This window comes from Garra rufa, chromosome 3 (assembly GCF_049309525.1).
Source record: "Garra rufa chromosome 3, GarRuf1.0, whole genome shotgun sequence".
NCBI classification, from domain to species: domain Eukaryota; kingdom Metazoa; phylum Chordata; class Actinopteri; order Cypriniformes; family Cyprinidae; genus Garra; species Garra rufa.
In genome coordinates, this window is record NC_133363.1 from 66,402,128 (window position 1) to 66,422,554 (window position 20,427).

At 37.1% G+C, this 20,427-nt stretch overlaps 1 protein-coding gene across 7 annotated transcripts in view; it reads right to left on the reverse strand.

Moving 5' to 3' along the window:
• nrxn2b (neurexin 2b) overlaps positions 1-20,427 on the reverse strand; it is a 537,859-nt gene that overhangs the window by 254,255 nt on the left and 263,177 nt on the right. For 5 of the 7 annotated variants that reach the window (XM_073836529.1, XM_073836528.1, XM_073836525.1 and 2 more), the window contains 4 exons: positions 19,268-19,651; positions 14,940-15,143; positions 9,273-9,299; positions 1,971-2,090 (listed from right to left, as the gene is read on the reverse strand). In XM_073836529.1, the coding sequence (XP_073692630.1) occupies positions 1,971-2,090; positions 9,273-9,299; positions 14,940-15,143; positions 19,268-19,651 (735 nt within the window). The remainder of the gene's footprint in view (positions 1-1,970; positions 2,091-9,272; positions 9,300-14,939; positions 15,144-19,267; positions 19,652-20,427) is intronic. The other 2 variants (XM_073836530.1, XM_073836526.1) reach the window with 1 other exon arrangement.

The following is a 20,427-nucleotide window of genomic DNA, read 5'->3' on the forward strand; positions in this document are numbered from 1 at the left end:
CTAGAATAAAATGGTTTACAAGCAGATACCCTGTTCTTTCTTTTGATGTTTTGTATGTTCAGATATTCAACAAAATATATACAAATTAATACCTAAATAGGGGCATAGTAGATTGCTCAAAGTATGATGTAAAGTTCACTTAAAGAAAACCTATGAGTATACTTGCAGTATAAAACTACTAAACTAGTAGTTTACTGAGACTATACTTCAAAGTGTACTAAAAATGCATAAAAAGTATTTAATTAGTAAACTATCAGTATATCTATAAGTTTACTTTTAGCATACTTGCAGTACAAACTTAAAACATAGATGTGAACTAGTTGTGTACTCACAGTTTACTACTGTTATGCTTAAAGTACACTTTTATACACTAGAAAGTGGGCCAATTTAGTCCCAATGAGTATTGAAATAGTAGACTTAAAAGTACACTACTAGTAAAGGTATGGAGAATATGAAAATAAAAAGAACTACTTTTAGAACATTAGTTCATTCCTACTCATTTTGCCAGCACGGGTCACATATATATATGTTTCATCATACTTTACCACACATTTTCTGAAATGTTATGTTTAAATCTGCACATGAGGCGTTAATTAAATAAACACTCAACTGCATACATGTCTAGAACAGAAATTTAAAGCCATATTCATTATTCTTGTGTAATTTTGTTGTCATATTAAAGGTTTTTTCAAAGGAGATTTTGGATTTCTCTTTGTATCACTCCATAAATCAGAAAATACCTGACAGACACAAAACAAACACATTTTCACTCGTGCGAATAATACTGTATACAGTGCCTTGCAAAAGTATTCATACCCCTTCATTTTTGTCACATTTTGTTTTGTTGAAGCATTATGTTAAACTGCTTTAAATTAGTTTTTCCCCACATCAATTTACACTCCATACACCATAATAATGACAAAACAAAAACCAGATTTGCAAATTTGACAAATGTATTAAAAATCAAACACTGAAATAAATAGATTGCATAAGTATTCATCCCCTTAACAGCCTCAAGAGTTTTTGGGTCTGATGTGAGCATCTTTGCACATCTGCATTTGTCAATTATCTGCCATTCTTTGCCTCACCTTTTCCCCTCTCCATCTCTGTCAGCTTGGACATTTTCTAGAGTCCTAGTTGTTCCAATCGTCTTCCATTATGGAGAATGCTTCTGTCAACCTTCAATGCAGCAGATTTGTTTCTGAACTCTTCTCTAGATCATCGCCTTAACGCAAGTCTGTCTCTGAGCTCTACAGGCAGTTATCTTGGTTTTTGCTCTGATCTGCATTTTCAGCTGTTAGACCTTTTCTGAGAGGTGTGTGTCTTTCTAAATCAGACTCATTCAAATGAATTTGCCACAGTTTAACTCCACTCCAAGTGTAGGAACATCTAGAAGCAATATGATGCTCCTCAGATACATTTCCAGTGTCCCAGAAAAGGGTATGAATACTTATGCAGCAGGATCTTTTCAGTTTTTTATTTCTAATACATTTGCACAAATGTTAAAAACCTATTTTTTGCTTTGCCATTATGGAGAAGGGAGTGTAGATTGATGTGGGAAAACAAAGTAATTTAAAGTAGTTTAACATAAGGCAGCAACATAACAAAATGTGAAAAAAATGAAGGGGTATGAATAATTTCGCGAGGCACTGTATGAACAAACCCCACAGTAAAAACCTTCAGAATATAGAGAAGAATAAAACTGCTAAGTCTGGTGTGTGTAAGTGCTGCTGAAGTAGAGAAACAACTTTTCAAAGATACACACAAATAGATAAACTGTTAAATGAGTATTTGAGATGTTTTCTTTCCACTAGTCTGAAAGATGATCAGAAAACTAGCTAATCAGAAATGCTCATTGTCTGTCATTGATTTGCTAAAATGTCTATAGGGGGTGGGTTTGGGCTTTAAATAGTGTTTGTTTGTTATTAAACTCTTGAGCTCATGAGTGAATGAAGGGATGGAGTTTCTACCTTCCACAGTAACATTGTCCACCGACAGCTGCAGGTTCCTCCCGCGCCGCACCACTTTAACCGAGTGCCACTCGTTATCGTTGAGTTTCTGGCCGGCCGTCAGGATCTCTGGACCTTTACCTGCAGCAGGAGACAGGCGTCAGATACACACACACTCACTCTCATACTATGAGGAGATATCTGCTCACACACACAGACAGTCGCTCTGCATAAACACAGATGTCCTCATGATGATGCTGACTGATCTGACAGAACACATCTGAACGTGCTTCAGTTTCTAATCTGCATTCATCTCTCCATCATTCACTAGACTCACCTGCACTGTTCTGCAGTGAAATGTGACGAATGCTAAAGCTGGTTTACGTTATAGCAGGAGAGAGTAAGTTAAAGTCAGTATTTTAGCTTCCATTAACCAAGACACAAACGTCTATCACCTGCTGCTAGATTCAACTTATAACATGTTATTACTGCTCACAAAACTTCATCTAAAACTACACCACCGTTCAAAAGTTTGGGGTCAGTAAGACTTGTAATAGTCTTTAAAGAAGTCTCTTCTGCTCATCAAGGCTGCATTTATTTGATTAAAAACACAGAAAAAAAACAGTAATATTGCAAAATGTTTTTACAATATAAAATAATGTTTTTTATTTGAACATACTTTAAAATAGAATTTATTCCTGTGATGAAAAGCTGAATTTTGATCAGCTGTTACTGCAGTCTTCAGTGTCACATGATCCTTCAGAAATCATTCTAATATGCTGATTTATTATTAGAATGATCAATGTTGGAGAATATCAACAGTTGTGCTGACAAATAGTTTTTGGAACCTATGATTTTTTTTTTTCAGGATTCTTTCATGAATACCAAGTTAAAAAGTACAGTGTTTATTCAATATATAAATATTTTATAACAATGTAAATGATTTATTATTAACTTTTAATAAACTTTAAATTATTAACTTAATACATCCTTGGTGAATAAAAGTATTAATTTCTTTAAAAAAAATAAAAATAAAATAAAAATGTACTGACCCCAAACTTTAAATCATTCTCATTAACTGAAATAAAATATAAATATTTGATTACAAAATTGTTGCTAAAATTACTAAAACTAAAACATAAATAGAAATAAGTCTATAAAAACACTTTCGAAATAATAAAAATGACAAAAGCACATAATAAAATTACTCAAACTTCAACTTTGAAGAATGATTGCCTAAATGGAAAACTAAATTAAGCTGAGGTACTAAATTTACTAAAACTAAAATAAAAATACACCTATAAAAATATTTAAATTAATAAATAAATTATAACCGCACATAGCAAAATTACTGAAACTTGGACTTAAATTAGAGATGTTGCCTATAAGAAACAAATAGGCCAAAGTATACTAACATTACTAAAACTGAAACTGAAAAAATAGATAAATAAAATTGACAAAACCACATACTTTTAAGATAGACAACAGATATACATATATAACTTAAAATATAAATATAAAAGACAATTCAGAACATTAATAAATACTGTAATAGTATATAGAGGGATTGCACCTATGTCACGTTCTGGTCAGTCACCTGGATGTGGGACCATTACGGCAATATTCAGAATAATGTAACAGCAGCATGGATTGCACGGTTTATGTACTACACAACCAAAATAAAGGTGCTTTAACAGGTTCTTCAAGCGATGCCATAGAAGACCATTCAGTCAAAGGTTCTTTAAAGAACCATCTCTTTCTTACCTTTTTATAATCTAAAGAACCTTCTTTTGCCACAAAAAAACTTTAGATGTTTAAGGTTCTTCATGAAACCATTCAGACAAAAAGGTTCTTCCATGGCATCGTGAAGCACCTTTATTTTTAAGAGTGTACCGAAGACTTTCTACTAATTTATGATGTCTAAACCACAGAAAAATTGTGTGGAAGCTGCTGAATCATATAAAGAAGGACTCAAGGGGGTGTTTTCTTGGTTACTGCTGCACACAAAGCTGCTCTACGCTTATTAACCCTGCTTTATAATGCGTTATACAGATGATAGATCAAAAGAAAACGCCACGTAAACTCTTCCGAAAACAGAGATACAATCATATAAACTCCCAGCCCTAATTCATTCTTTAGGAGTTTCTTCCAGTATTTTGTGCATCGTGAACAGTGAGATTGATCTGCCTGCTACAGTATTTTCTCCACTTTATGTCCATCTTCAGCATTTTTGGCCTCTGCTAATAGCCTTTTACAGACTTAATACAATAATAACATAATATTTCCACACAAATGACATTTTGAATGCATAGAGCAGTCCATATTGTCAAATCATCTTATGACCCCACATTTCTTTCTTCTATTTGTATCCTGACATAGTGAATTACTTTTGTTTCTTCATTTTTTCGCCAAACCCATGCACGAGTTCCATTCGGTTCAATAGTATTGTTTACCGTATCGATGAAGCGACTTGAAAACACTCCATAAGTATACTAAAATAACATTTTTTTTTTTTAATTCACACTGTGCCTCCCATTTCAGATCCCTGACCGAGCTTCAGTTCAGTTTCTGATGCTCCTTCTGATGATTCCCAGAAACACTCAGCTCCTCTGTCATCGTTCTGTTTCCTCTGTACAGCTGCCAATAAAGCACATTAAAGCTTGTGTGTAATTTAGCGAGATCACTGACTCAAGGTCATTAGTTAAACTCTGCTGATGGGTAAAGGCTAAGAAAGCTCTTACATGAAGTTAAATATATTTTCTCTTCAGATGAATTTTAATGTGATCTGCTTGAATCGGAGCACAATGGGGAAAGTGTATAATGACTGTGGAGCACGGCTGAAACTCAAGGCCGCTCTGAGAATCGCAGGCTTTGTTGTGACCCGCTGCATATTTATGACTCTTGTTTTCATGCCGTTTCCATTATTCATGATGAGAACTTAATCGAAGCTGGAGGGGACGCAAAACAAAGACTTTGGGAGTCTCTCTGAGCTTGGAGTTTGTGATTCAATCTGTCACGCACTTTGGGCTTTACACGATTGTTTTTAATAGCGCGCGTTTGGATGTGAGCGGATATCACAAACACACACCTGCGGAACGACACGAGAAGCCGCCGTCGCCCCGAATCACGTCCGCTCCGCCGCTCCCGAGTCCTGACAGGGCATTCTGGGTAATTGGCTGTGGCTAAATCGCAGCGGCGCCCGAGGTCACGCGCAGATCAGGCCGATTCGAAGCCAACGGGAAACTAACGGCCGCGGAAGCCAACTCAGGAGCCGAGGACAGCACACGCCACATCAGTGTGACACTTTCACACCGCAGACACGCGATCACAAGTGAAGTGCGGCTCGCCTTTGACGACTCGCGGTTAATTACTGCGCACCGCTGACTCTCCAGACCCTTAATGAAGCCATGCACGCTGCTCTCAAACACACCGCAAATCAAAGCCTCATGCAGTGGGTTTATTGTACCACCTAAACACAGACTAAACGATTAAAACTGCTGCTGAAAACACCATCTGTGCTGTTATCATAATAAAGTATAATGATAGATATTGATAACAAAATAAATATTTAACCCTCTATGATACAGAGTTGCCATTTGGCAACAATTAATTTCTACTCATTTCCTTGTTATTCTGAAAAAAATAAAATAAAATATTGGAATATGGTAATTAAAAGGGGCAGGCCTAAGGTAGTCAATGATGTGCTGTTTTTAATTTAAATGACATTTGAATGTTCCTCCACAACACTTTTTCCCACCTTCACCCTCACATGAAGACACCTGTTGATGTGCTCCAGAAATGAGTTTAACAGAAAACAAATCCACAGGTGTCCTCCATGTCCAACATTTTTTCTCAAGTTTTTTTTTTTTTTTTGCATCACCTAAGGTTAGTAAATTACATAATTTTTTAACTAATCAACATTATCTAACATAGTTTTACTGTAAAATAAGAAAATATCAATGTTTTCTGCAACACTGTACTTAAAAATAGGTATGTTGCCATATGGAAACGTTGTACCACAGTGGAATTGAAGTAATGTATTTCCCCATTGGATTTTTTAACGATGGTAACATCAATAATTTGATTGCAGTTATTTATTTAAAATGTTTATTGTAGTATAAATGTATTTATGTATGAATAGGAATTCTTTTCAATAAATGGAAACAGCAATATTTCACGGAGAGGGCAAGAGTGCAGAGTTGTTTCTCCCATGTGATGGCAATGAAGATGAGTTAGCCTTCAGTGATTGTATTCTTGTGTATATGTGTCTGCATGTGTGTCTATCTGAATTGAAAAGAAAAACATCATTTGATAGAAAAACTCATTTTTGGCCATTTACCACTGTGATACACTGTTGCCATATGGCAACGTTTTCCTAAATACCAAATCTTTTTTTCAAAAATGTGTTTTGATTTGTATAATTGCAGCTATTTCATGTAATAAAAACTTATGTGAACAAATATTACCATAGAGGGTTAAAATAAGAAATAATATAAATAATAATACTAAACAATAAAAATTGATATTACTACTACTACTACTACTATTAATAATAATAATATTGATGATGATAATAACATATTGATAAATAATGCTAAATAATCATACTAAACAATAAGTAATAATAATGACCTCAATAATTGTATGTAAATACATGAATAAATCAATCAATAACCCATTTTCCAGTGACTTGTCTTTTTAAACCGACAATAAAAAGCGTGACTTGATATTAAATGAGAAATTATTTGAGGGAAAAAAATAAAATTAATTTCCAGGAAGAAAGATGAAAAGCTTTGTTATGTTGATTTTATTGTGAGACTGAGATGAATGTAGATGAAAGTCTCGTTCTGAAACGGATTAGAACATCAAATCCATGCTGCAGTTATTAGCGGTTCACTGTGTGTGTGTGTGTGTGTGTGTGCGCGCGTGTGTGCGTGCGTGTGTGTGTGTGTGTGTGTGTGTGTGTGCGTGCGCGTGCGCGTGTGTGTGTGTGTGTGCGCGCGCGTGCGTGTGTGTGTGTGCGTGCGTGCGTGTGTGTGCGCGCGTGTGTGCGTGCGTGTGTGTGTGTGTGTGTGTGTGTGTGTGCGTGCGCGTGCGCGTGTGTGTGTGTGCGTGCGCGTGCGCGTGTGTGTGTGTGTGTGCGTGCGTGCGTGCGTGTGTGTGTGTGTGTGTGTGTGTGTGTGTGTTTGGATTTATGAGTGTGGTTCATTCATAAACACACGCTCAGATATCTCCTCCAGTCACTGCAACACACTTACCTTCAGGGTCAAAACACAGCATGAAATAACACACACATTTAACACCTGTGTGTGTTTGAAAGAGTGCGTGTGTGTATGTGTGTGTGTGTGTGTGTGTGTGTGTATGTATGTATGTATATATATATATACACACACACACACACACACACACACACACACACAGTAGTCAACATTTCAAGTGGATCAAATACAGTCATGTGAAAAGTTAGGACATCCAACTGAATTCCATTGTTTTCTGTATGGGGACATAATAAAACATTATCTTGTCCTTGGCAGGTCATAAAATTTGAAAAACAAAACCTTAGATGAACAATAACACATGGCATATGGCACTGTTTTATCATTTATTTAACAAAAATAAAGACAAAATGGAAAAGCCATGTGTGCCAATGTTAGGACACCCTTACCGCTAACGCAGAAGTTACGAGTGTATGTAACAGTCAGGCACTGCTAATCAAATGCCTTTTTTTAACTGATCATCGGCACCTCCATTAAAGCAGAAGTTCTGGCAGTTTGCTGGTCTGGAGCCTTCATGTGTGTGTTAACACAATGCCAAGGAGGTAAGACATCCGTGATGATCTTAGAGAAGCAATTGTTGCTGTCATCAATCTGGGAAGAGTAATTAAGCCATTTCCAAACAATTTAAAGTCCATCATTTCACGGTGAGGACGTTTATTCACAACCGGAAGACATTCAAAACAGAATGCCCAGCCAATTCTCCCCAAGATCTGACTGTGTAATGCTCAGAAAAATGGCAGACAACCCAAGAACTTCACCGCAGATTCTACAGGCCTCAGTTAACATGTTAAATGATAAAGTTCATGACGGTACAATTAGAAAAATATGGGACAAGTCTGGCATGTTTGAAAGGCTTGGCAGAAGAAAGCCTCTTCTATCTACAAAAACATGACAAGCATGTTTTAAGTTTGCAAAGTTGCATATGAACAAACCATAAGACTTGTAGAACAATTTGAACAAACGAGACTAAAGTGGAGATGTTTGGCCATAATGCACAGCGGCATATTTGGTGAAAACCTTAAGAACATAACAGCAAAAACAGCTCATACCAAAAGTCACACATGCTGTTGGAGGGCTAATGGTTTTGGGCTTGTTTATTTTAGCCGTGAACTCCTCTGTATACTGTAATCTACAACAGAACGGCTGAAAAATAAAATAATCAAGGTGTTGCAATAGCCCAGTCAAAGTCCAGACCTCATCCTGATTCAAATGGTGTGGTGAGAGTGTGCATAAACAAATGCCCACAAACCTCAATAACATTAGAAGAGTGGGGCAAAACTCCTCTAGAACGATGCGAGAGACGAATAAAGTCATATAAAAAAGTGGATCTACAGGCAACTGAAACACATGACTTTTGCATCTTGGCTTTATTTTTGTTAAATAAATAATGACATGGTGTGATATGTTATGTGATTTTGTTCATCTGAGGTTTTATTTTCCAAATTTTAAGGCCTTCCAAGTACCAGATAATTTTTTATTAGGTCCTGATACAGAACTCAGTAGGGTGTCCTAACTTTTTCACCACTGTATACTTGTTTTGAACTAAATGTCCTCCCTTCTGTTGTGAAATACTGACATTGGACTGGTCATCACTAGTTAAAAAAATCATCCAAAAGATGTTGTTGATGTAAATCTAGAGTTCTGCAAATGTTTGTTTGATTGGTAAGTTTAGGTTAGCTGAAATATCATTAACCTGATAGAAAACCAGTGGAAGACTATGCAGTGTCCTCATTAAGATAGAGAATCAAATGTGTGTGTGTGTATTTATAAGGTTATGAGAACCAAATGTCCCCACAAGTATAGTAATACCAGTACATTTTGCCCTTGTGGGGACGTTGTTTTGGTCTCCATGAGGAAACTTGGCTTAAAAATCACACAGAATGAAGTGTTTTGAGAATCTAGAGAATGCCTGTAGTTTAGTGTGAGGGCTAGGTTTAGGGTAAGGGGATAGAAAACACAGTTTGTACAGTAGAAAAACTAGCCATACTGATAGGAATAGCAGTGTGTGTGTTTGTGTGAGTGATAATAAACGAGTTGAACCACTTACTGAGGTTACAGTCTATCCTGATACAGTCTGGTGGGAGAGAGAGTGAGATGGTGAGATCAAATTAAAGGAGAGACAGAGAGAGAGAGAGACAGAAAACATTTCACATCCTTCAAAGTTCATTCTGCAGACATCTGAACATCAGGGGCCACCATCCGGGGACACGCGTGAGTCAGCGGCACCCGTTCCCATCACACGCGTGTCACTGAGCAGAACCGCAGATCATACGCTCCACTAGACCAGTCTGAACCGCATCAGACCGCCTGTGTCCAACACTGGACTGAGACTGCTCAACACTTTACAATCGTGACCCATTAGTTAACACTAGCTGATAAAGTTCATGTTCGCTGGGTTAACCTGTGAGCCTACTCTATCATAGTTAATGCACAAATGATCTAAACAATGCTGCCCTCCAAAGGCAAAGTGCAGTAACTACGCCAACACTGAAACTGAGAAAAAAAGCCTTTAAAGTTTTTACGCCAGCTAGTCAAACATGTTGACGCTCTCGTTTCTTTGGGACAAAATTGAACCAGGAGACTTTGCCACAAGACAAAACACTTGTCACAAAGTCCATTTTAAGCCTTAACTCAATTTTGACCAAATTTGTAGTTACTGCACTTTGCCTTTGGAAGGCAGAATTAGTTGATAGAATTTTTTTATCCAGTGAAAGCTCTTTTAGATACAAACAACCACTTTCAGCTGATGCTTCATGTGTAATTTGCTGTCAAATATTGACTGATTTTTATCAAGTACACTCTTAAAAATAAAGCTTCTTTATTAGCATTGATGGTTCCTTGAAGAACCTTGAACATCTATAGAACCTTTCAAATGCAGAAAATGTTATTTTTAGTCAAAGAGAACGTTCTTCAAACTGGTTCTTTTAGGAACTGTTCATTGAAAGGTTCTTTGGGGAACCCAAAATGGTTCTTCTATGGCATTACTGCAAAACACCCTTTTGGAACCTTTATTTTTAAGAGTGTAATTGTCAGAATAACTGCAGTAATATTTCTAGATGAACACTTACTACAACACTTACATTAATCATTTTTTTGTCTTAAATCTGATCATCAAGATCTTTTGAGGAACGTTTGTTTCCAGAAGCTTTACTTTCAGTGTTCCTCAGTGGAGAAATGATCTTCCCAAACCTCCAAAACATCTCACATCTTTTGAGGAACGTTTATTTGTTCATCTCTCAATCATCATCGGATTGCATTGCATTATATGTTTGGATCATTTCAAGACATATTATTGGAGATATAGGACGATCACTGATATTTACATCATTTTATCTCAGTGTCTGCTGTATTGTTATAAAGATCTCATTAATTTATATTACAATGTAAATATCAGCATCTGCAGCAAAATTTATTCTGAATATAATTAACTTTAGCTGTTTTTTCCTGCATATTCTCACTGGATCAGACTATATGAGCCATAAAAGCACTATAAAAGCCTAAATATCTTTCTTTAATTATTTATTTAAAGGTTTAATGAACTTTTGCTGTTTCTATTATTTGATATTTACAGTCTCAGAGTTAAAAAATATTACTAAACACATTTTTTGATTTTTAAAATCTTTTAGTAAATGTTCAAATTAACATTAAATGTAATGCTTCAGCAGTATTTTTCATGGTTAGTTTGTGTTAACTAATGGATATTGTAAAGCATGTCTCTTTCTGCTTACAGTATTCAATCATTTACACACCAATCAACTGTTTCTGTCTATTAAGTGATGTATTTGGTAAGCACTCATGAAATAAGAGTGATAAAGTGCAGTTATCTGCTGAGATGTTTCTCCTCAGATGAGATAAAGTCTATAAATGTGAAGCGCTGCGGTGTGGATCTGCCGCTGTGAACGGTGGGAAAGGGTTTCACTGCACTCCTCAGCCGTCAGATAGAGCCAGAAACACCTCTAGTGTCTGCTAGTGCTTCACTCAATACCCCACAGGAAACCCATCGAGATGAGGAGTGTGTGTTTGTCTCCTCCTGCTGGCGGGAGGCTGTATCTGTGGCTCTCAGGCTGAGGAGCGTCTCAAAGTGTCAACCGCTACAGAATAGTGATCGCAAACAGCCAGAGACCATCTCACCGCTGCCGTCTGACACTAGATAGATATATATATATATACATGCACAAAACACACTCGCTTCAGTCCTGACGCTTCTCTACCGGATCAATCATCATCAGATTAAACCTCAGTCCTCCTTAGCTTTTCATCATCACGCAATTCAGCTCTCAGTAATGAGTTTGCGAAACTCAAACAATATTCAGGCCTATATTTAGGATTTCTATGTCAAATTTCCATCTATTTGGATTACAGAGTTTAAACAAACTAATACACACTGTAAAAAGATTTCACCAGTTTCAACTTAAACACCCAAGTTCAGCAGCTGCCTTAGAATTTTAAGTTAAATCAACTTAAAACTACAAGTTATTTCAACTCACAACAATAAAATGTGTTAAAATGACTTGTCGATTTAACTTAAGATGTTAAGGCAGCTGCTGAACTTGCGTTTTTAAGTTGAAACTTGTGACAACGTTTTACAGTGCGCTTAATGTGATCATATTTGTCAGTCATACATGAATGAAACAGGTCAGATTTCTGCAATAGTGTTAGTAAACTGATTGTGTTTTAAATACACAGTAAGCAGCGTTATACATTTATCATCAATAAATCCAGTTTGTTTCGGTCTCATACATTTTAACAAACTGAATATTGCCTGAAACACAACATTTAAAAAACAAAGCAAACACAAACAAAAAACACTAAAAACATAAACAATGCATGATTATGTATCAGCAATATTATAGTTAACTAAAACTGAAAATAAATCCATAAAAAAATATAACATCTAATAATAACTTTGGTTAACTTAAATAAAATATATTTAATAATTATTAATACTTTTTATAGACAAAATCACAAGGAAATTCCTAAACCATTAATTAAAACAATAAAAAATACAGATTTAAAATATTAATAAAAACTATAATAGTGTCTAAATTATACTACAGTAACACTAGCCTTGTTCATACTTTTAAATGAATGGAATCAATTTATTTTCACAATAATTTCTGCTGATTCTAGGCAATTAGAATACATGGATGTGGAAAAAAAAATATTTAAAAAAATCAAACAGTTGCAAATAGTAAATAATTTACTATGCAATGATTTTACTATGCAGAAATCGAACCCATTTCATTTGTGCACGACTGACGAAAAAATGACAGTGAATTTAACGGTAAAAAACTGTAAAAATGCTACGGTAAAAACCTGTGAAATGGTTAACATTAAGTTTGCCTTCTATATACGGTGTTGGACATTGCATTTAATTTTACGGTAGTATACCGTTTTTGGAAGTGGAAAAAGAACATAAAATTTACAGTGAATAACCGTAAATTGACATTCCCAGAATTCCCTGTATTTCATTTTTTTATTTGATGTTTTTTTTTGTTGAAATAACTTTTTCATAGTTTTTTTCATGGCAGTATGGTTGTATGTTTCATCTAATGTTGTTAAATTAATGTTTTTTGCATTATTTCAGTTTTATGTGTGTTATCACGATGGTGTTTAGTGTTTGTGTGAATGACGCTGTGCACCTTCTATATATGCTATTATTTAAAACCTCCGTGCGATGGGCTTTGGTTCATCATGTGATGTTGTCATCACCACCTGCTTTTGGTGGTTATCATTGTATTACAAAGGTACAAAACAGATTTCAGTACTTCAAAAAGTTGGTACATTACCATTATATCAGTTAGGGTTTTTAGTATGATGTTACGGTATTTACCTGTAAATTTAAGTGAAAACCGTAAAATGTAAAACATTGTTACCGTATTTTTTACGGTAAAATTCTGTCAACCACAACTGCCAGTTTTTTACCGTAAATTTTACGGATTTTTTTTTACAGTGAAGATGATCACATTAAGTTTATTAGTTTATGTTAAAACTGTGCAATCCAAATGGATGGAAATTTTACATGCCATTTAAATAGAGTTTAGCTGTGATTAGACTTTAACGATGTAGCGATTCCAACACGATTACGTCCAGTTAACGAGGCGATGATGGTGAACGTGAGCCGGTCTCTGGCTGTTCGCTCAGGGCCGCAGACAGACACGCCATTGAAGGGACTAAAGGTTCCTCCGGAAACCTCCAGGTGAATGACAGAGAGAGAGACAGATGGATTGATGTCGTCCTGTGAGGCTTTCTCTCCCACCACGTCCTTTCCCAGGATGCACCGCTGCCCTGTGTTTCCCTCGGACCCGGACCGCCGGACCACCGCCAACCAGACCAGAACTTCACTAAATCAACTAACTTCACACAATCAGAGCTGATGCCTAGATCTAGATTTACAGTAAAACACCCTTCAAACCAGATAGACTCAGTAGAGAAACAACAGATCAAATCGTAAAAGATTTGGGTTTTGCTGTTTTGAACAACAGCGTCATGCTGTAGTTTTACTCTGTTCTACATTTGAACTAATAAAAAAACATTTTTAAAATAAATAAATAAATTATTATTTTTTATTAATTCAAAAATCTTTTAAAAAAAGTGAAATAAATAGTAATTTTAAAAAGTATGGAATATAAATATAAATATCTAAAACACAGATATAAACAAAAAAGATATAAACAATAGCAACAAAATTTTATTAATATCCTGACTTTGTTATGTTTTACATTCTCCTTTAAAATTGTACAGTTCTAGTAATTTTTTGCTTGTCATTTTTGTAATTATTTTTATTTTGTTTTAGATACTTTAGTACAAGTTAAACTAAACTAAAATTAGATTTACATATTTTATACATATATATGTTACACAAAAGTAAGTTTTACAAAAAAATATTTAAACAATAGCAACGAAAGATGCTATTTTAGTTTTTTTTTATTAATATTCTGAATTATTCTTTGGTTTTATGTTTTACATTTTCCTTTAAAATTGTAAAGTTCTAGTAATGTTTTGTTTGTCATTTTTGTAATTTTGTACTTTTTTATTTATTCTTTCATTTTAGTTACTTTAGTACAAGTTAAACTAAACAAAAGTGTTTTTAACAAAAGTGCTGTAGTTTTACTCTACAGTTGAACTACTAAAATACATTGTTAATATGTATATATATATATGTTTAATTAATTTAAATTCTTTTAAAAAAGTTACAAAAATTTTTAAAAGTATGCAATATTAAAACAAATATCTAAAACACAGATATAAACAAAAAAAGATATAAACAATAGCAACGAAAGATGGTATTATAGTTTTTTGAATTTTGAATTATTTTTTATTTTTATGTTTTACATTTTCCTTTAACATTGTAAAGTTCTAGTATTTTTTTTTCATAATTTAAAATAATATATTTTAGTTACTTTAGTACAAGTTAAACTAACATTAGATTTAGTGAATAGAAGTGAATGTATCTTGTTTTGAGGATTTGTTTTACTGAGTAAACACTGATTGCACTGAGACTCATATGAAAGTGAATATCTGCAGTAGTTTGTACATTTTCAATCAGTCCTGATAGAGATTTAGGCCTACAGTGAAAGAGTTCCCTCTGCTGGTGGACGGTGTGATGTTCAGGCAGGTCGGTCGAGCCGGAGGGCAAACGCAGGGCGAGATCCGTCCAGCACAGAGATGGTTTAGGGAAGGAGAGGTCAGACAGAGACAGACGGCCAGTTACCGAGGTTGACCGTGAGTTTGACCCGTCCTCCGTCCAGCTCCAGCCGCAGCGTGTCGGCCGACTCTTTGGAGGTGGTGGCCATGAGGAGCCCGTACGCCCGCTGGGACATGAAGCGCAGCGCCACATCCTCCGCCTCCGTGTGCATGGTGCTGGGCATGATGATCTTCAGATACATGCTGCCGTCGTAACTCAACACCGTCGCCTCTGCGCACAACACACACATCCACACACGATAAACACACCAGAAACAATGGCTTTCGCTTCTCTGAAGTCTTTGAAACAAGAGGTGCTTCACAGTGAGAATGATGCCACACACACGTCTGCTGGATGTCTGTTAAAGATCTCTTGATCTGGAAAGCATCTGCTGTGTACAAACGTCTGGCACACATCTGTACACTCTTAAAAAAAAAGGTGCTTTAAAAGGTTCTTCACAGCGACGCCACAGAAGAACCATTTTTGGTTCCACAAAGAACCATTCAGTCAAATGTTCTTTAAAGAACCATCTCTTTCTTACCTTTTTAGAAACTGAAGAAACAGAAAGGTTCCTCAGATGTTAGATTAGATTAGATCAACTTTATTGTCATTACACAAGTACAAGGCAACGAAGTGCAGTTTAGGTCTAACCAGGAGTGCAATAAGCAGCAAGTGCAGGACATAGGTATAATTTATAAGTGCACTTATAGGAGATATGTGCAGGGAGAAGCTATGGAAAATATTTACAGATGAAAGTACTGTGGGCATAATTTACAGGTGCTATTAGCTATAATCAGGAATTGCAGATAGGTATGAACATAATTTACAGGTAGCCATTTACTAAAGTAGGAATTTACAAATAGACATGTGTAGATATATTTACCAAAAATTTACAAAATGTATATGTGCAATTGGAATGTGCATTTACAAATGAGTATGTACAGTGTAGTGCAATTAATTAAATAGTGCAATGGTAATAGGTTCAGATGTTAAAGGTTCTTTATGGAACCATTTAGGCAAAAAAAGGTTCTTCTATGGCATCGTGAAGCACCTTTATTTTTAAGAGTGTAAGATGTCAGTTTCACATACATTGTAATTCATGAACATCTTAAAGAGGTCTATTTGACATCTGATAGGAAACGTCCAATAGACGTATTGCAGATGAGCAAACTACGCCTTGCAGATGTAAATGCAGACGTCAAATAGATGTCCCCCTGATAGCACACGTACATCTCAGAGACGTCTATTTGACATCTGCAAGGCGTAGTTTGCTCATCTACAATATGCATGTTGGACGTTTCCTATCAGATGTCAAATAGACGTCTATTAGATGTCTTTAAGATGTTTATGAATTACAATGTACGTAAAACTGTCATCTTACAGACGTCTGTCAGACGTTTGTACACAGCAGATGCTTTCCAGATCAAGAGATCTTCAACAGATGTCTTGCAGACCTACGTGTGCTATCTGGGAAACATCTACAACCCAAATGAGCCTTTATGCTGCACAATTATCAAGGCTTTTGAGATTTTTTTTTCAATTTAGAATGAAATATAATGACCAGTAAATTTAAAGGCATTAAATGGTGTTGATTTATCTGACATTGACAGGTCCGCCCAATAATGATGAGCTGACATACAGTACAAAGTGTGTGTCCATCTTGAGTTCTGCTTTGGTTTCTAGTGTAATTCTGTCCAGTGGCTCTTGGTGGCAGTAAAGCGCTGCTCCAAAGCCGCCGCTAATCGGCCTTCAGAGATCAGCAACATGACACACAGTAAATAAACCAGCTTTACTTCACAGCACAACATCTGGCTGTTAAAAAGATGAAAATAAATACGTTTAATAAAACAAACGGGCTTCTCTTAAACAGCCAACAAATGCAGCTGAATCCAAAACAGCCCTAATTACCCACCTGCTGGAGCTCTGACAGTAAACACTATGAATCAAAGCCAGTGAGAGAGAGACAATATTCTCCATTTAGAGCCCTTGAGCTCAGTGTAAGCGAAACAATCTGCAGATTCGGAGGCACGTGCGCGCACCCGTACAGAGGGCCGCTGCCGCCGCGCGCGTGCCTGAGAGCGGGTGTCGTCACCCCGCGAGACGGAGCAGCTTGCGCCAGCTGGTGTCGTTAAAGGCGGCGCAGATGGTTGTGGTGAGCATCGCTGCTCCGGTGCTTCTCCCGGCTCGTGACATCGGCTCTTTCTCCGCCAACATGAATCAGGATGCGACACCGAGCCGCTTTCGCGGAGCGCGCGGGAAATGAAGCGCGAACGGCGGTGCTCCACAACCCTGTGTGTCCCTGATAAAAGCGTCACGGATGGGCTCATGCTAGTGCTAAATATATCCGCTCAAAACGGCTAAAAGATGCTGCAGCCACAGAAGGAGGCTTCAATGCAATACAAGAGATGCACGTGGGGGCTGCATAACTGCGGACAGATGAAGGAAGTTACGGAACTGTCATCTCAGATATATGTCTGTTAAAGATCTCTTGATCTGGAAAGCACCTGCTGTGTACAAACGTCTGGGAGATATCTTTCAGATGTCAGTTTTACATACATTCCAAATCATAAACATCTTAAAGACATCTAATAAATGTCTATTTGACATCTGATAGGAAACATTCAATAGAGGTAATGCAGATGTCAAATACAGTAGATGTCTCCATGATGTACGTGTGCTATCAGGGATGTTTCAAGTCTTGCAAATGAAAACATTCTAAATTTAAACCATGTAAGAAGATGCAAAAATTTACTCCATGCATAACTGTTGCAATTTTCTATGCTCACACACCTGAAGTGCGCAAAAGTAAGTGAAGTGTGAAAAAGTCCATCTCCTGTTGTCTCGCACATAAAAAAAAAAAAAAAAAATCCAGCCACATTTGTTTAGAACAGTTTTAGACTGTTTTGACTTCAAACAGTGCTTGATCTGTGCATATTCAAGGCTCATGACCAATTCGTACATATTTTACAAGGAAGCAAATTTGTTCAACCTCACTTGTACAATTTTGTACAATTTGTCTAGACCCCAGTGACAGGTAGGTTCAAGGTTGGGGTTAGGGGTGGATCATTTTTACCTTATAAAATATGAATTGCCATGATTCCTGGTTCAGACCAGACCACTTTTTCACTGGATGAAGGTTTATTATGCATTAAAAATTTTAGTTATTGATGGATTTGTTTCAGCATTTGTCTTCTCAAGATGTTAACTGATGGACTGGAGTGGTGTGGGTTACTTGTGGATTATTGTGATGTTTTTATCAGCTGTTTGGACTCTCATTCTGACGGCACCCATTGGATCCAGTGGTGAGACAGTGATGGAATCACACATTTATACAAATCTGATGAACAAACAAACTCATCTACAGTGCCTTGCAAAAGTATTCATACCCCTTCATTTTTTTCACATTTTGTTTTGTTGCAGCATTATGTTAAACTGCTTTAAATTAGTTTTTCCCCACATCAGTTTACACTCCATACACCATAATAATGACAACGCAAAAACCAGATTTGCAAATTTGACAAATGTATTAAAAATCAAACACTGAAATAAGTAGATTGCATAAGTATTCATCCCCTTAACTCAGTCCATAGTTGAAGCAGCTTTACAGCCTCAAGTGTTTTTGGGTCTGATGTGAGCATCTTTGCACATCTGCATTTGGCAATTATCTGCCATTCTTTGCCTCACCTTTTCACCTCTCCATCTCTGTCAGCTTGGACATTTTCTAGAGTCCTAGTTGTTCCAGTCGTCTTCCATTATGGAGAATGCTTCTGTCAACCTTCAATGCAGCAGATTTGTTTCTGAACTCTTCTCTAGATCATCGCCTTAACGCAAGTCTGTCACTGAGCTCTACAGGCAGTTATCTTGGTTTTTGCTCTGATCTGCATTTTCAGCTGTTAGACCTTTTCTGAGAGGTGTGTGTCTTTCTAAATCAGACTCATTCAAATGAATTTGCCACAGTTTAACTCCACTCCAAGTGTAGGAACATCTAGAAGCAATATGATGCTCCTGAGATACATTTACAGTGTCCCAGAAAAGGGTATGAATACTTATGCAGCGGGATCTTTTCAGTTTTTTATTTTTAATAAATTTGCACAAATGTTAAAAACCTATTTTTTGCTTTGCCATTATGGAGTAGGGAGTGTAGATTGATGTGGGAAAAAGTAATTTAAAGCAGTTTAACATAAGGCAGCAACATAACAAAATGTGAAAAAAATGAGGGGTATGAATAATTTCGCAAGGCACTGTAGATCTTGGATGGCCTGAGGGTGAGCACATTCAGCATTTTCAGTTCATTTTTATTTTTGGGTGAAGAATAAATCTATATTGCAGTGTTATTTGACTTTAATATTACCCACCGATCTCACAGTTGCTGCCCAGGTATCCGGTGCCGGTGCAGTCGCATATGTAGCGGTTCCAGCCCTCCTTGCACAGTCCTCCGTTGGCGCAGGGGGCGCTGCTGCACCTCTTCTGGAGCTCCCGCGTGCAGAAGCTGCTGACGCCCGGCACGCTCTGGATCTCGGCCAGACGGCGCACGTCTCGGCTCTTGCCGTCGATGAAGAGGTCGCGGACGCAGCCCACGTAGCCGTAGTTGAGCAGCGCGGTCCAGACCTCGGGCGGCAGGATCAGGCCCTGACGGCTCTCCGGTAAACCGCCCAGATACATGTCGCTGTCCAGGTCCAGGATCTCGCTGCCCTCGTTGGAGCTGAAGGGAATGGAGCGGCTGTTGACGGAGATGGAGCCTGGCGAGAAGAAGAAGAAGGAGGAGGAGGAGAAGCGTGCATGAGCGATGTGTGTTTGCGGCGGCGTATATATTTCAGCGTGAGCGCTGCTCTCTCGGTAGATCGCCGAGATTTATGACTTACTCTTAATTGTCTATTAAACTGCAATTACAGAACTGCTGGACTTTCTTCCCCACAGGACACACACCCACCTCCTCTAGTCTTACACTCGATTAGCCAATTACAGCAAATGGAGGCAGCCTTTGGCAGCGCAGCTCAGCGTCGATGGGGTTTAACGGCGTCTCGTTGGCCACGCTTTAGGAGCCATAAGTGCTGGAGTCAATCGTCTAATGCAGCCCTTCCCAAACTTCTTTGTCAGCCCAACCCGTCTGAGATTACACATTTTCTTGAAGCTTCCCTGAGATTTCAAGTTCATTTTCAACACATTTGCATGTTTACAGCACCTCTGTAAGCTCAAGCAATAGAGTGTGGCGTTAGCAACGGCGAGGTCACGGGTTCGATTCCCAGCATGAATTTTAATGCGAGTCGCTTTGGACTAAAGTGCTTGCCAAATGCATAAATCAAAACTGGAATGGAGAATGATGAAGTTCCACTAGTATCTAAAATATTGATATCAAACCTTATTTATTAGAATATAAGGTTACATGGGTCAAAAACAATAAACACAGAAACTATTTATTTATGTATTTATTTGCAGGGCAGTGAACATTTTGAAAAAAAAAAAATGTTTACACTTCTCTGATAAAAACTGCTGACTTGCAGGAAAACAAATATTT